This window comes from Mandrillus leucophaeus, unplaced genomic scaffold (assembly GCF_000951045.1).
Source record: "Mandrillus leucophaeus isolate KB7577 unplaced genomic scaffold, Mleu.le_1.0 Scaffold69, whole genome shotgun sequence".
In the NCBI taxonomy this organism is placed as follows: Eukaryota; Metazoa; Chordata; class Mammalia; order Primates; family Cercopithecidae; genus Mandrillus; species Mandrillus leucophaeus.
Window position 1 is genome coordinate 1,372,741 of NW_012107474.1, and position 10,781 is coordinate 1,383,521.

The following is a 10,781-nucleotide window of genomic DNA, read 5'->3' on the forward strand; positions in this document are numbered from 1 at the left end:
CCTCCCGGGGTCCCTGCTCCCTGCGCCTCCCCTCCCGGGGTCCCTGCTCCCTGCACCTCCCCTCCCGGGGTCCCTGCTCCCTGCGCCTCCCCTCCTGGGGTCCCTGCTCCAGCCACCCGTGTCCCCCATCAACGGCCCAAGCTCCTCCCAGGGCTCCACTCTGATCACCGGCCCCTCCTCCTCCGTCCCATCCTAACCCCAACTCCCACCACTGCCCACAGAAGCTCAGTGGCCGAGGACCCATGACTTCCCCTGCTCACCAGGCTCCCTGCAGCTCCAACACACCTCTTGGGGACCGTCCCAGCTCCCACGTCCCACCCGGGGATGTGCTCACACCCCTCCCCTCCCTGGAGGCCTGGGATGCCCTGGGCCAGCCACGAGGCCCTGCCCTCCGGTGCTTATGGTGCTGAGATCCCCAGAGAGCAGTGGGGCCTGAGAGTGGGGATTAGGGAGGGACCAGGCGGTTCTGATGGGGGGACCCAGGGCTTACCATCTGCACGCACTCCATGAGGGGCAGCCGCACTGATTGGTTCCCCGAGAGGCTGACCACGCAGGCCGGCGTGTCAGGGGTGGCCTCCAGCAGCGCCATCACAGCCTCCATGCCCATCTTGCTGCTCTGTGGGGAGGGGTTCAGGCTGGCACACCCACTTGGTCCCTCTACCCCAAGCCACATGCCCGTCCTCTGCAGATGCGCAAATCCCAGCTTCCAGAGCCCCCCACGCTGACGGAAGCTTCCAGAACAGGTGGCACTAGAGATGGAAACGTGTCTGACCAGCGTTCATGACGGCATGCTGGACCCCGTTTCAGTGTCTTCGCTGCCCCGCCGGGAGGCCCAGGCTACACTGTGGGCTGCAGGATGCCATGTGATGCAACCCACCCGCTGTCGCTCAGTGTCATGGCTGGGCACACAGGCCACGTCCCCAGGGCCCGTCTGCTGCGATGGTTCCTCCCACGGAGGCCCTCATGTCGTGACTTCCCTGGTGTGTGTCCGCGCCAGCCACGGGGATGGGCAGTGGACACATCCAGGAGCTGCCCGCTAGGGACACACTGCAAAGGCAGGCCCCAGCCCCACCCCGGGAACTGGCCACAGTGGACGAGAAAGCCAGGCCTGCAGTCGCTGTGGCCGTGCCATGACCACCGGTGGCCGGCCCTGTAGCAGCCCAGCAGCTGGCCCCCCGGGGCCACAGACAGCCCTCCGGGATCCACACAGGTTTCTTCATCTTGCACGTGAGGCACAAGCGGCACCTTATTCCGGGCGGTCTCTCCGGGATGCTGTTTAGGGAGCAGCCTCGGAGACACCCCCCATGCAGGCTGAGGCTCCTTGGAAAAGTCCAGGTTCCCACTGCGCATGCTCAGTTCCCCGGACCCCTTCGTGGCACCCAGTGGGAATACAGGCTCCGTGGCACCCAGTGGGAATACAGGCTCCGTGGCACCCAGTGGGAATACAGGCTCAGGGAGCACAACAATGCTGATGCTCTGGGTGACAGCCGCTGGGACTGCGGGTGATCAACTGTCCTTTGTTTCAGAGCTGGCATCGGGCATCCAAGACACTGGCTGGAAAACCCTGCAGCCTGCAGGCTGGGAGCGCATGGCTGGCCCGGTCACGGCAGCAGCATTTCCGCCACCCAGGCTCGGCAGCCGCGGCTGGCTTGCCCTGATGTCCCAGGCCCCTCAAGAGGCTCTTCTGAGTGAGCCTGAGGCCGCACAGAGGGGACAGCAGCTGCCTGGCTAGGTCAGCGGGGTCTCTCTCTGAGGAAGCGTCCCCTCGGTACAGCGGCCCCCGTCCAGCTCCGTGGGTTGCCTGGGAAGGCTCAGCTCAGCACAGGAGTCACAGGGCCAGGTGCAGTCACAGGGCTGGGTGCAGCAATCTGGTCTCCCTCAGCACAAGTCCCACCTGCCTGACAGTCTGTGGCCCTGCCTGAGAGGGTGACCACCCTCACACACAGGCATTTTGCCTTCCATGGGGCCTTCCTGGCCCCAGACTCATTCCATTTGGCACAACTTGATTCCCATTTTGCAGAGGACAAAGTGAGACCCAGCAGTGATCAGGACCAAGGATGGCGAGGCCACGCCAGACCCCGAATGCTCCCTCCCAGCACCAGCCTCCCAGACCGTGACGCCGCGGGCAACATGGGCACCACCCTCTGCCCACCCAGCCCCTCTCCCAGGGCCTGTCCCTGGCCACCAGGAGGGTCTGTGGCCCTGACTGCTGCCACGTGGGGCTGGCAGGGGGTGGGGGGTAGAACAGCCAGGAGGCACAGGCTGGCAGGGCGCCTCCCATGGTCCCCAGGTCTGAGTTCCCTACACCTGCAGGGGAACGGAGCAGTCAGGCCTCAGTTTCCCCCAGGAGGAGCAACAGCTTGAGGGACCACCCACCCCATACACCCACACTGACACACACCCACACACACTGAAACACACACCCACACACACTGAAACACACACCCACGAGGACCAGACACAGACACACCCTCGAGGACCACGCATCCCCCATGCATGCCCCCCCCACACAGACATGGACACTCACCCACAGCCACATGGACACAGTGCACGTGCCACACTCGCGTGCACACTGCCCACACGCACAGACCACGCTCACCCACACACGTACACAGGGCAGGGTGATGGCCACTTACCAGGACTCGGTCGAAGGCAGAGGGCGTCCCTCCCCGCTGCACGTGGCCCAGCACAGTCACACGGGTGTCGAAGCCCAGCCTCTGAACCACCAGCTGCAGGAGAGTGGGAAGGACCAGCCCTGAGCTCCAGCCCACATGGGCTAGAGGAGCAGGGGGTCTGCCCAGTGGCCACCCCCAGGCCCACACGCACGTCCTTCACGTAGCTGGACGAGATGGGCTTCCCGTTGCGGTCGATGGCACCCTCAGCGATAATGATGATGTTCAGTCGGGACCCGCGGCTCCGAGTCTGGGTCAAAGACACGACAGGGCTCAGCTGCCAGGTGGGAAACCTGCCCCGGGCACAGCCCCCAGGCGCCAGGAGCCCTCCCTGAGGCCACCATCCCCAACCCACGTGGGCCAGGGCACAACCCCCATCCAGCAGGAGGAAAGGAGGCCTGGAGCGCCAGGGCAGAGACCACGCTGGGCCCACTAGGACCCCCGCCCTCCTGGCAGCAGTGAACAAGAGGACTCTGCCCGAAAGCCTGGGAAGGGCAGCAGGGGAGGAAGCGGACCCTCAGGGCTGGGTCCAGCACACACACAGCTGGGGCTGGGACCTTGTGTCTGATGAAGCCTTCCAGGCGGGAAGACACACAGGGCTGCAGCTCCGTGGGGCATAGGGCAGAGGGGCCTGCCCGGGGTAGCCTGGGCTGCTTGTGACTCCTGTGAGCCTCCATCTGCTCATCCTTAAAACTTGGGGCCTCACGTCGCTGCCACCAGCCAGGGCTCCCTGGACACCCTGCACCCTGAAGCCACTGTGGGTCCACGCTGGTGCACATGGGACACACCATCCCCTCTTGCCAGCCTCAGGCTGCTGCCTCAGCACCACACACCGGCCGCGGCCCAGCTCTCTGGGAACTGAATGGGCTTCCAGCCTCCACTTCAATGACCCAACAAACATTTGTGGGACTCATTCTGAGCCACAAGCCCCTTGTTTGCTCTACCACAGGCCACAGAGCCTCCAACAGGAACAGGGTGGGAGCAGCTCAGACAGGGCCCGGGTGCGGTGGGAGTGGAGGGCTCCCTGGAGGAGGTGGCGCCAGTGCAGGTGAGGTCAGACACCCGGAAGATGGGCTGCAGGTACAGCAGGAAAGCTGCGCCACCCTCCCTGCCCCAGCACACCCTGGGTGGTGGGCAAGGCGGGCACCCGCATGTTACAGGGGAAAACAGGCTCTCAGCGAGAGAGCAGGAAGGAACCAGGTGAGCCGACCTCGCATCCAGGCCACTTCCAGGAGGGCCCAACCTGAGTCACAGACATAAGCCAAGACCCAGGTCGCCACTGCAGCCGGGCCCCCCGGGGTGAAGTCCCTGCCCTAGGAGAACAGGCCCCTTGCAGGACCTGCACCTCGGGCCAGCCTCGCCTATAGGGTTCTATCTCCGCCCAGCCCCTGAGCTCCACTGGGGAAGGTTCCAGAAGCCAGGTCATGACCCACGGTCTCTCCCACTGCCCTCGGCAACGCTGTAGAGCCACGCGGAGGTGGAACCAGTGTCCACACAGATGGGAGTGATGCTGCCACCTTCACATGTGGACAGGGATACCTGTCAGCCCCAGACCCACCCTGTGCCCCCAGGGCTGGCTCCAGTGGTCCTGCCTCAGCCTCAGAGCACAGAGGACAGAGCTAGAGCCATGGGGCCCCTGGGCTTGCCCTGCACGGTCAGGCATGAGCGGAGGACAGCCTGAATGGCCCATGCCTCTGGTCCACCACTGAGCCGAGCCCCGCCCCGCCAAGGGGCCGACCTGTCCTAGTTGAGGGGTCTCAGGGTCCATAGGGCAGTGTCAGCCCGTTCTAGGCCAGAGCCCCAACTCTACCCCAAGGGAACCAGAGGGCAGCATTCCAGGCACGCCCACTCCAGGCACCCCAACTCCAGGCACACCTCTCCCAGCTAGGCACCCCCCATCCCTCCCAGAGGTGGTCTTGGCCTCCCAGCAGCCTCCCTACCCTCTCCTGTCTCCAGAACCTCCTGTCCACTGTGGCTACAGCCACTTTCGGACACATCTCTCCAGCCTAGAACCCATCCCTGGGCCCTGACCGCCCTCAGGGGAAGGCCCTGCTCCCCCCCGGCCCAGCTCCTGGCCTTGCCACCCCCAGGGCCCTGCTGTCTGGACCTTGCTGGGACCACTGATCCTCACAACCAACCACATCCCGCTGGCCCAGGCTCAGCCGTCCCACCCCAGGAAGCAACCTCACCGAGCTCCCCACACTGACCACGGACCTGAGCCTGGGGCGGCGGTGGCCTGAGTGACCCCCTCTGCCTCCTGCCCACTGAGGGCGGGATCACAGGTGCCTCACGGAGGTCAGCCCTGTAGCCCCTACTCCTTGCGCGTCCTACCCCGAAGGGCACTGCAGCTGCTGCTGAACCCATGAGTGATGCATGAGTTGGTCAAAGTTGGTCCCAAAACCCCAGGGGCGCTACCCAGTGCCCCAGGACACCTGCGGCCCCCAGCAGGCTGGACAGCACCCACCTCACCCAGCCTCTCGCACATGAAGTTCTCCCAGCCGTCCTCGGGCGGAGCCTCAGGGATGAACAGCCAGTCGGCCCCCGAGGCCAGTGCAGATACCAGTGCCAGGTACCTGGAGGAGTGAGTGCCCACCTGCTCAGGACCCCTGCCCAGTCATTGAGGGCAGCTTCGCCGTCCCCAGAGGCCTGACTCTGGGCCGCAGCTTCTCTGTCTCTCCCGGCCCCCGCCCGGCTCTCTCTCACCCATGGTGTTAACTGAGCCCTGGAATACATATGCCACACCTGTCGCTGCGGTCCCCAGCAGCACCCAGCCCACCCCTGCAGGCCAGGAAGACCCTCCTCACCCGCAGTGCCGGCCCATCACCTCCAGCACGAAGGTCCTCTGGTGGCTGCGGAGATGGAACAGGAGGAGGCATCAGTGCCAGCCACACGGCCCTGCCAGCCCGATTCCCTGCGGGGGTGCCCAAGGGACCCGGTGGATGGAGAGGCAGGCAGGGCACAGCCCCTTCTCGTGCCCAGGCTCTGAGCTGAAAGATACCCTGGGCTCCCTCCAGCCTCTGGGCTGGTTTCGACCGATCTGCTCCAAGTCTGAGGGTCATTTGCTGAGCCCAGGCCTGGCCAGCCCAGGACTTCCTTTGGGGGGCATCACACCCCAGGGCAAGCAGCTACCCCTCAGAAGGGGCTGCACAAATGCCCCCCGCAGCCTGGCAGAGTGGGAGTGGAATCTGCTATGCATCTCCCGAGCTGGGGGCTGAGGGCGGCTAGCCTGGAGGCTGGGGCTACCAGAGTCCACTGCGCTTGCGGATGGCCGTCACCCCAAGGCCACCTCACCACCGTGCAGGGAGGAGGGGCCCTGAGCTGGCAGCTGGCACCAGCCTCACTCACCTCTGGGCAGTGGTGGTGATGGCATCGATGACCTCCATGATGCGGTGGAGGGCCGAGTCCGTGCCAATGGTCATGTCGGTGCCGCAGAAGTCATTATCGATAGAGCCCACCAGGCCCGCGATGTTCAGGTGCGAGTAGGTCTGGGCTGTGGTCTCTGAGATCTTACCTGGGCCAGGAGCAGCAGGAGGGCCTGGCTGAGGCTCCACTAGCCCCACCACAGGGCCAGAGACCCCTCTCCTGCCACCCTTTCTCCCGCATCCCAGGCGTGCAGCCTGGCAGGGGCCCCGGAGTTCCAAGCTCAGCCTCCTCCCATCCGGAACCCCGCAGCAGCACGGCTAGATCCACTGGAGCTGAGCGCAGACGGGGGACCTCTGGGGTGCCTCGCAGAGTGGCCAAGGCCTCACCTCAGGGTCCTCCACACGAGGGACACGGAACAGACAAGGCTCCAAGTGGCCACTTTCCAAGCGGCAATCTCGGTCAGGACTCTGTGTCTTAATGTCACCCCAACTTTAACTCTATTTCTGCAAACTGTGACCACGCCTGTTCAGAATCTCCCTCGGATCAATCACAGAGACTTGTCCATGGGGCGTAGGGTGAGCCACGCCGGCCTCCACCAGCCCCAGGCACTGCCCGGGTCGCCTCCCTGAGGCTTAAGCCCTGACCTCCATCTCTGGGAGACGTCCCAGCTTGCACTGGCGGGCGCCACTCCGCCCTGGCCAGCGGCCAAACAGCCCCTCATCTGCCTCGGGGTACCCAGGACTCCCTCCTCCCTCTGTCCTGCACATTCCCACGCCTGGCAGCAGCGGCCAAACAAAACCCCAGGGCCTCCAGTGCGCCGGGCACAGACCCACCTTCCGCCACCAGCTCCTCCAGCAGGCTGCCCCACTCGCTGCGGAAGATGTTGGCACCCGTGAGGCTGCCGTCCCCACCGATGACGCACAGGTTAGTGATGCCGCGCTGGACCAGGTTGTAGGCCGCTGTCCGGCGCCCCTCCCGGGTGGTAAAGGCCTTGCAGCGGGCGCTGCCAATGATAGTGCCGCCCTGCGCAGAAGAGGGCAGAAACTTCAGGGATGTGGCAGGCGGCAGACAGCCCTTGGGGATCATCGGAGGGACCCCAGGACTGGGCAGCAAGGGGACTGGCGGACCCTGCAGAGTGAGAGGCAGAAGCCCCAGGGTCTCTGGAAACCTGAAGTGGCCCCACCTCCCTGGGCCTCTCTCCTTGGACAGACAAAGAGGAGGACGATGTCCCTCCGGCCCTGGGCTCGGGAAGCCCCAAGGTAATAGAGTGGAAGGCTCTGGAAACCGGAAAACACAATACACACTCATATGCATAGGCCGCCACACACGTGTGTGCCCATGTGCACACACAGGGCCTGCACCAACTCAGGCAACTGGCCGGGGCCTCCAGGGCACGAGCCGCAGCAGCTCCAGGTGTGCTCACGCAGCCCCTTAAAGCCAGCCTCAGCCAGGGCTCCCCCAGGACCCAGCACCGCCATATCTCCAGGCCCTCCTGGCCCCCGGCAACCCCAGGACCCTATGACCCAACAACTCCATGGCAGCAGATGACAGGGTCGGCCTGAACCGGAGCCCCGTGGGGTGCGGCACGTGTGTGTGTGTGACTCTGAGCACATATGTCTGTATGTTCCTGTATCTGTGTCCCTGTGTGTGCATCTGTGTATCTATGCGTGTATCTCTGTATTTATGTGTCTGCATGTGTCTATCCCTGTGTCTGTCTCCATGTCTGTGTGCATCTGTGTCTGTGTGTGCACGTGTCTGTGTGTGTGTGCACGCATCTGTGTGTGCACGTGTCTGTGTGTGCACGCATCTGTGTCTGTATGTGTGCAACCGCCTGTGTGTCTCTGTGTGTGCACATCTGTGTGTGCGCACACGTCTGTGTACGCCTGTGTGTGCACAGGTCTGTGCCTGCGTCTGTGTGTGCGCGCATCTGTGTGTGTGCGTGTGTGTCTGTGTGTGTGCGCATCTGTGTGTGTGCGTGTGTGTCTGTGTGTGCGCATCTGTGTGTGTGCGTGTGTGTCTGTGTGTGCGCATCTGTGTGTGTGCATGTGTGTCTGTGTGTGCGCGCGTGTCTGTGTGTGCGCGCATCTGTGTGTGTGCGTGTGTGTCTGTGTGTGTGCGCATCTGTGTGTGTGCGTGTGTGTCTGTGTGTGTGCGTGTGTGTGTGCGCATCTGTGTGTGTCTGTGTGCATGTCTGTGTGTGTGCGCATCTGTGTGTGTGCGTGTGTGTCTGTGTGTGTGCGCATCTATGTGTGTGTCTGTCTGTGTGCATGTCTGTGTGTGTGCGCATCTGTGTGTGTGTCCGTCTGTGTGCATGTCTGTGTGTGTGCGCATCTGTGTGTGTGCGTGTGTCTGTGTGTGTGCACATCTGTGTGTGCGCGCATCTGTGTGTGTGTGCATGTCTGTGTGTGTGCGCATCTGTGTGTGTGCGTGTGTGTGCATGTCTGTGTGTGTGCGCATCTGTGTGTGTGTGTGTGCAGGTCTGTCTCTGTGTCTGCAGTCCGTGTGCACACATGCATCCGCGTTCCCGGGCCTCACCAGCTGGATGATGTTGGAGACGCTCAGCCAGTTGGCCTGCTGGATGTTCTCACCTCCCTCCACGAGGCCCTCGTAACCCTGAAATCAGAGTGGGGCAGGCATGAGATAGGGGACCCCATGGCGGCCGGCAGCATGTGGTCTGGGAGCAGGACTTTCACCCCACCAGCAGAAAGCTGGCTCAGGGGGCTGACTGTGAGGCCCTACCACTCCCAGGGCCTGGGGTAATGGGGTCTGGGTGCCCCACAGGGGGCTCGACACCCTCTGCACGGCTGGTGAGCCCGTGTGTCCCGGGATGTGACTCCTGTGGTGAGCTGGTGAGCGCTTTGGTGCAGGGGCCTGTCTGAGCTCCCTCACCCCACCCGGATCCACACAGGCAAGTTCAGCGCCCCGAAGGCCCCAGCGGAGCCCGCCATCCAGCTCCTGAGGGTGCATCCCAGGTCTGCCTGTTCTGAACGTCCTAGAAACGACACCGCAGAGGCTGCTGTGTGTGGCTCCTTCTGTCCCCGCTGGAGTCCTCCTGGGCGTGTGGCCAGCGGGGTGCTCCCGCTGTGTGGCGACCGTGTGAACAGCCCGGGCTACCATCTGCCCACCACAGTGAGCAGCTGAGAACACACACACCTCCCTACAGGGATGCGCCCGTGTTTCAGGCAGGTCCCCGCCTGAGGGGGCTGCTGGGTCCAGTGGACCCAAATGGCCATCGCCCGTAGGGCCGGCAACACCCCGGGCAGGGGCTCAGGCTCCACGTCCCGCCACGCTGGCCACACCGGGCCTTCCATCCGGTGCCATGGATCTGCCCCTCGTGCAGTTCTACCTGGGGTTTCCCAGACTGGACCTGCACAGCCTCCATGCCACATGCCCCTTTCCTACTGCACGCCCAGCCCTTTCTTGTTGTTTGAGGGGAGGGGCCCTCATGACTGTGTTTCACTAAGGGTATGGAGAGGAGAAGGGCGGCCTCCTCCGTGCAGCCCCCGGTTCCTCCATGCGTCAGCAGCCTTCTCCGGGCCGTGAGGTGAAGCAGTGAAGCAGCCATTCCTCGGCCGGGGCTTCTGCTCTTCCCTCTGCCTCCTCCCCAACCGGGTGTCAGGGCCCTGGGGGCCATGAGGGCAAGTGCCTCAACCAGGCAGGGGGTCAAGGGACAGTGCACGCTGCAGGGCACGCGAACATCCCCACTCTGGCCATGGCAGGCTCGCAGCCTGGCAGCCTCCCTTCCCCACCAGCTGGGTTGGGGGACAGGTGCTCCACCCCATCTCAGGGGCTGATCTGAGGGACCACAGAGCTACTTCCTCTGGCTCAGGCCAGGCCAGCCTGGCCCCCTGTGGTCGTACCAGCCCTGAGCCAGGCACAAGGAAAACAGGAAAATGATTCCAAACCCACAGCCCCACCTGAGCAGGAGGCCACCAAACACAGATCTGTCTGCAAAACTCAGGACCCAATACAGAGCCCAGGTGCCAGCCAGGCCCCTGCTCCACTGGGCAGAGGGGCAGGCAGGTGTGGCCAGCCCAGGTGTCCCCAGAGACCCCACAAGGTCAGTGGTTCAGGTCTGCTGGAATCAGTCTCAGACACAACCTCCTCTTACCCTTGGAACCTTCTAGAAGAGGTTTGCCCCTCTCCACCCACTTCTTCTCCGTATCTGTCCTCCTAGGCCCAGCTCACCCCTCCTTCCCCTCTCGTCCCGTCTCCTCCTCTCACCCCTGCAGGCCTGGACCCAGGCTCAGGGCCCTCCCCACTGCGCTCTGGGCTCTGCCTGGGAGGATAAGAGCAGCCCGGTTATGAGCCCTCCTTTGTGTCAGAACTGAGAAGGGTTTTCACCTCCAAGGCCACCCTCCCTTTCTGCCCTAACGACATCCCCAAGAAGAAGCGATCAGTCTCCCTGCTGAAGGAAACCAGTGCTGGGCTCAGAAACCCAAAATGCAGTCTGATGTGAACGAGCCACAGGTCTCCCTGACCTCCCCGTCCTGCCTCTCGACCCTCTGCCTCCTCCAAGCTCGGGATGCAGCTGCTCCCTGAAGCCCCCGCATCTGCCTAAAGCCCACAACTGCTGGGGAAAGGAACAGTGACTGCCAGTCCCCCTCCCTGAGTTTCCATGCACTGAGGTCATCGCAGGAAGAAAGACCTGTGTCTGCCAACACACCTGGGCAGGTAGTCACCAGGGCCAACAGACGCTGTCCAAGCCCATTGAATCCCCTAAAAACCATTTATGGCCGTGCACGG

The 10,781-nt window shown here is 63.8% G+C and overlaps 1 protein-coding gene across 1 annotated transcript in view; it reads right to left on the reverse strand.

Moving 5' to 3' along the window:
• Positions 1-10,781, reverse strand: part of PFKL (phosphofructokinase, liver) — a 34,222-nt gene that overhangs the window by 8,484 nt on the left and 14,957 nt on the right. The window contains exons 3-10 of the mRNA XM_012002516.1: positions 8,571-8,648; positions 6,869-7,058; positions 6,018-6,183; positions 5,477-5,521; positions 5,137-5,245; positions 2,827-2,922; positions 2,637-2,729; positions 491-616 (exon numbers count right to left, since the gene is read on the reverse strand). Of these exons, the coding sequence (XP_011857906.1) occupies positions 491-616; positions 2,637-2,729; positions 2,827-2,922; positions 5,137-5,245; positions 5,477-5,521; positions 6,018-6,183; positions 6,869-7,058; positions 8,571-8,648 (903 nt within the window). The remainder of the gene's footprint in view (positions 1-490; positions 617-2,636; positions 2,730-2,826; positions 2,923-5,136; positions 5,246-5,476; positions 5,522-6,017; positions 6,184-6,868; positions 7,059-8,570; positions 8,649-10,781) is intronic.